General features: G+C 29.3%; 2 protein-coding genes across 2 annotated transcripts in view; both read right to left on the minus strand.

Moving 5' to 3' along the window:
- LOC106691994 (probable ATP-dependent RNA helicase DDX23) overlaps positions 1–4,299 on the minus strand; it is a gene marked incomplete at its 5' end in the record, with an annotated part of 6,026 nt that extends 1,727 nt beyond the window's left edge. The window contains 5 exon segments of the mRNA XM_067050174.1: positions 610–743; positions 1,072–1,208; positions 2,593–2,717; positions 2,817–3,027; positions 4,142–4,299. Of these exon segments, the coding sequence (XP_066906275.1) occupies positions 610–743; positions 1,072–1,208; positions 2,593–2,717; positions 2,817–3,027; positions 4,142–4,299 (765 nt within the window).
- Positions 4,300–4,594: 295 nt separating this feature from the next.
- Positions 4,595–5,868, minus strand: LOC136796435 (probable ATP-dependent RNA helicase DDX23; the record flags this gene model as incomplete). The annotated part of the gene is made up of 3 exons (XM_067050175.1): positions 4,595–4,630; positions 5,314–5,472; positions 5,749–5,868. Coding segments are annotated over 3 exons (315 nt in total), but the record flags the coding sequence as incomplete, so codon positions are not given.
- Positions 5,869–6,014: the final 146 nt, after the last annotated feature.

The raw sequence follows: 6,014 nt of genomic DNA on the forward strand, positions 1-6,014 counted from the left end.
TGTATGTTACTCTAAATGTTGTTATCTCTTTTGTTCTGTAGCCCTGATGAAGACCTGAAACTCAGGTCGAAACGTCGGCATAAAATAAATAAATATTGTTTTGTTTATTTATGTTGTTCTTTGCTGACCGCACCCCCCGACAAACTTCTTCAAGATTTTAATAATAATAACCAAACATCATACATGTTAAAACTGTAAAACCACATACCATCAAATATACAATTCGGTAGTAGCCTAATAAAGATTACAAGAGTAATTTTACATAAATTGTTGCATAAAAAGTAACAAAATAACGTTTAATACATCATCTGCCACAATAAGTTGTAATCAGACAAATATAAGAAAGCTTACTGGAAGATTGCTGATTGACCATGTGTATCAATGAATGGAATATGGTCTGGGTGCAGTCAAATAAAACTAATATAGTAAATGGGTGTACTATTTGAGTTTTATTTGACTGCACCCGGACCATATACCATTTAAGAAAGCTTATTCTTTGGTGTAAACTAAAATTCTAAGAATAACAAAAAACTAATTTATATAGGTAGCTATAAAAATAACCAATAATAAGATATAAATATATGTATAAAATTAAGATAAAATAAGTACCTGGAGTCCAATCGGAATAGCTTGCCGCTGGATAGGAGTTGGATCTTTGTACCCAACTTTATCAACAATTTCCATAATTTCGGGAGAGAAGTTGACTTCCTTCCAATTTCTAATAGGATCTGGAATTCTTCCTCCTACATTGAGATTAATAAAATTAATTAGAAAATGCCAAGCTAGATTAAAATTAAAAAAAAAAAATAAATAAAAATACTATAAAAATTCTTTTATACAAACAAAATTTCAATTTATAGAAAAGCAAGCTGACTTCGATGATATAGATCACATTTAAGTTTTGATGTGAATTATTTTCTATCTACAATAATTTACAAACAGATTTTCAAGAAATTTATAAATCCCTGATATTAAGTACAGAAAACTATTTTTTTTCATTACATATTTTAATACAATGTTCAAACTAGATACATTTATTTAATATACATTTGAAAATACTTATTGGCTTACCTTTTATTGTAATATTATAATCTTCTCTAAATATTCTCCAGTCTCTTTCTGTCATTTCATTAAGATCTTTTTCAGACCAATGCCGATCATCCCATTTTTGTTTGTCTTCTTTTTTCTTGACTTTCTTTAAACGGACTCTGAAAAGATCATTAGCAGTAAGATGAAGATACTTATTACAACATTGATGACATTTTATTTAGTCTAAATAAGTTTTATAAGTTTTGATAGGTTTAATAATAAAATTTTTAAAACATCTTTAATTTTACTGGAAGATTATTGATTGACCGTGTGTGAAGATGAAAGGAATATGGTCCGGGTGCGGTCAAGAAAAACTCAAATAGTAAAAACATACTAATTTAATGAGCCAACGTTTCGCCCCACGTTGCAGGGCTTCTTCAGGGCTATTTTGACGGCAGTCAAAACTAAAATGATTAAATTAGTATATTTCTACTATTTGAGTTTTTCTTGACCGCACCCGGACCATATTCCTTTCATCTTTAATTTTACTGAATTTCTGGACAAATTCTAGGTAGAACCAAAATAATAAGCTTAACCTGTAGATGGGAACACTGCTTGTGAAATGGGTATAAAAACAATCTTTTTGTAACAGGGGTTCCTTTGCTCTTCGAAGGAGGTTATCCAGACACGTGTACTTCAATTGATTGTTGATGGTTAAGGTCAGAGAATATCATTGTTAGAAAACATCTCTGCAGATATAATTTCATTTTTGTAAACCATGACCCTCCTTTCAAATGGGTCTTTCCATACAAGAACGAATTTCGACTTCCACCTCCCAGTTGGTACTCCTCATCATCCCTCTTATATACCCCCTAGTTAGATCGTATTCCAAGATGCAGAAAATTTCATATCTGTCTCTCAGATGAAATGTTCCACTAATCAGAGGAATTTTATACATATGCCAAAAACATGTTTCTCTTTTGGTTACTATGTATTAACCTGTTGACTGTATGTTCTGTTTTTGAGTATGACCTTGTTCCATTAACTGCTGTTAGCAATGCAAATGTAGGCCTCAATATCAACTGAGTTTATGAGCGAATTTAGGATCTGTTGGGGTTTTTACATTATTTGGAGAGTGATGAATGAAGAAGTTGAGAGCTACGATTAAATTAAATCAGTAATAAAATAGGGTAAGTTATAATCCATAACAGAAATTATGGTCAATGAGATAATAAATAAACACCCCTTTTCATTTAAGTTTTCTTATTTCTGCTCAGAAACACTCTCTGTAAAGACAAACAAAAACTGCAAAATAGCCAACTGCTTCAAGCTTGAGGCTTCAAAATCTAGGAAAAGATAATATCTCCCCCCCCCCCCCATGAGATAGGGTGTTCCTTAAGCTGCTATAGGATAGACATGTCCCTACCAACAAAAAAATAAACAGGACACGAAACTGGTCATTAAGTAATCACAAATCTAATACAAACAAACTTCCACAATAAATTGGCAACCATCCAAAATTTTCAAATAACTGAAGCAGAGTGCCACCTTACTATAACTTACTTTTCTTGTTCTTTCTCAGCTTCTGTTCTCCTTTTTTCCAATAGGTCTCCATAGAATTTAGATTGATCTCTTTTCTGGGCTTTTATATCAATACCGGCAACATTCCCTCGGCCAAAGAACTGAACCTATAAAGAAATTAACAAACATGAAGTAACTGTTATAAATAATAAGGCATTTTCACAATCCTCAAGAATTGTGAAAAATTATTATGCTTATCATACTACCTGATGCCTTTCTTTATAAAGGGGGTTGTAGTCAACTGATGTATCCTCGGTTGTGTCCCAGTCGAAAACAAACTTTCTATCATTCAATCTTCGTACTCTTCGTTTTTTTTTAATCAAACCTAAATATCGTTCTTTTATTGCTTCATTTTCTTTTTCTTTGTCCTTTACGCTCTCCTTGTCTTCTACTCTTGCTTCACGATTTCTTTCCCTCCTTAACAGACCATAAAAAGGCATTTTAATTAAAAAGGAACCAAATTTTTAATAGTTACATTACCAAAAATTTCTTGTGAATCATCTGACATTATAGAGAGAAATAACTCCGATATGCATATAAAAAACTCAAAAAGACTTTTCCAGTTTCATTGCATCATGTTTAAATTAATAAAGCTTCCTTTTAGATTAATCAGTAAGATACATATAAATGAGGCAGTTTGAAGATCATTAGTACATGGGTACTAGCAGAAGTATATTATGCTAATTAAAAAAAAAATTATTCACCACCACAATGCATAAGTTATAAGAAGACTAAGAGGATGATCGTGAGTTTCATTTCAAATATTAGATGGACCTGGAATGGAGCTATTTAAAGACATTTTCAGAAGAAAACCATGGAAAATATTACATGATAAGTTTATAAGACGCATTCAAGTATTCCCCAGAAACAACTGATTTATATTTTTAAATAGTATTATTTCAAATTTTACATGTTATTAAATACCATTAATAGGATACAAAAATTCAGACCTACCTAATTATGACTTTAATTAAAACATACACCTATATCATAACATCATGTTTCGGATTTTTTCCCAATCCTAAGGATCACTCATATTTCATAACATATTATAGCGTGTCTACCAATTTTTCAACCACCTTCTAAAAGTCTTGATATGATTATCACTTTGACCCATATAATTCCATTTAAATAATATACTTTAAAATTTTGGAAAAGTTATTAAATATTATTAATTACTAATTTTTCAAAATATCATAAGGGAATAATACAACAAAATGACTTAAAGGGAATACTCGAAACAATATCATTGAAGCAGTGCATTGCACTAAGAGAAGGACATTAATAGTTAAGCGGGAAAAAAATGTCCGTAGATCAATTTATAAGTCAATAGGCAAATAAGATAATAATCTGATTGGGTGTAGGAGTTGTTTAGTTTTGTTTGAGAAGAAATCTCCATTTAAATCAATAAAAACAATAAATTAAGAGTCATCACAAGTTCTTTAAAACATTTAATAGTAATTAAATAAGCATACAAATGAAAAATACATAATATAGAACAAAGAACCCTATTAGAAATTAATTACAGTACCTGTCATGATCTCTTGACCTACTTTCTGGAATTTCTGGAGCCCTAAATGCCTCAAAGCGCTTTTTTTGTTCATCCAACACCTTCCTTTGGGCATCAACTTCTTCTTTCCTTCTTCTAATAGCCTCAGCAGCACGTTCTTCTTTAGTTAAAAATTTTGGCTAAAAAAGTGTTTTAATATGGATTGAAATTAAATTAAAACAACTTTTTTTTTTATAAAGCAAATTTATTAATTTCAAGAATTGAATCATAGACTGGAATATATATATATATTTTTTTTTATTTATGAAAATTAAACTATTACTTGAACAATAGTATAATTTAATATTCAATTACAATATTGTTAAAAATATTTAAATAACATAGTATATAACTCAAAAGAGATAACTGATCAAATGTAATAAGAGTCAGACATTTGGCCAGTTTTGCACAATTTGAAAATTGTAACATAAAATGTTATTCCAGCCCATGATTTGTTTGTAACATTTTTAACTAAACAAACAACCATAAATTGTAATGAATTTAAACTTAAATGCGAATAACAAAAATATAACATAGATCTTTTTGGACAGATTCAGGGCACTATCTCATGCCACAGAAAAGGGTTAATTATACTTTTTTCAGATAAAAATTAATAAGCCATTGATTTTCTAAATCTAGAAGTCAATTTTTTTTTCCTTCAGACACTTGTAGAAAAAAGAACTTAATGTATGTAATAATATAAACATATAACCACTTTTGTATATATATCTATATATATCCCTGATATTAAGTACAGAAAACTATTTTTTTTTTTTTTTGATAATTGAGAACAAAAACCAAGACCTCATACTATTGATTAATACAATTAGTTAATGATAAAACAAGTAACTTGTTTCAATTTTAAAAGCTTTTAAGGGACTTAAAAAATTAATAAACATTAAATACAAAATACAAATGAAGGTTTGTTACTGATATTTATAATTGATGAAAACAAAATTTGATTAAATGAAAACAATAAAATTTTAATAGCTAATATTTACTACTTTCCTACACTTTAGTGAAGTTTAAATAAGTACTGAAAGTATTTTTTTTTTCTTCAAATTTGATCTCTCAGACCGCTGTATGTGATAGTGTTGTTATCTTATGTCATGTATATAGGAGGGTAAAAACGTGAAAGTAATCTGACTACCTACCTCACAACCTAGTCGAAGTCTGAACCCTTGCTCTTCTCGAGAAAGACCACCTACAACAACTACTGTTCGGATTCCCAATGGCCCTCCAAATTTGTTAGTTTCTTCCTCTATTTGCTGAGCCAACTCTCTCGTAGGAGCTAGGATAATAGCATAAGGTCCCTGAAAAGGTAATATTACATAAATAGATTATACTATAACTATCAGGGATATTTTAAAGTTGATTCTGAACATATATAAGTTTTATATAACATTTTTAAAAGATTGTGAAAACAATTTTAATTATACTAATGATTGCAAGAGAAATATGTCTACTTAAACAAAATAAATTAACATAATTGATTCAAAACCATTAAGAACATAATTGATTCAATAGCATTAATCACATTTCCTGTAACTTAAAATAAAAAATTATTACAAAATATACACGTCTCATACCTGATCTGCATCCTCCAGCCTTTCAATCTTCGGCAGTGATTGAATCCACATTAGTAAAGGAACTAAAAAGGCAAGTGTCTTTCCTGAACCAGTTTCAGCAACACCAATAATATCTCTGTTCTGAAATTAAACCAAAAATATATATAAAACATGAAGCAAAGTTACTTCTCGATTCATAGATCAATAGCCTATTATTAAATTAAAAAAAGGACTATTATTTGGGTAACCTTTATTTATTTAATTTTTCAGTTTTTTAGACACTACTT

This window comes from Halyomorpha halys, unplaced genomic scaffold (assembly GCF_000696795.3).
Source record: "Halyomorpha halys isolate HHAL.00 unplaced genomic scaffold, Hhal_1.1 Scaffold6839.1, whole genome shotgun sequence".
Classification (NCBI taxonomy): Eukaryota; Metazoa; Arthropoda; class Insecta; order Hemiptera; family Pentatomidae; genus Halyomorpha; species Halyomorpha halys.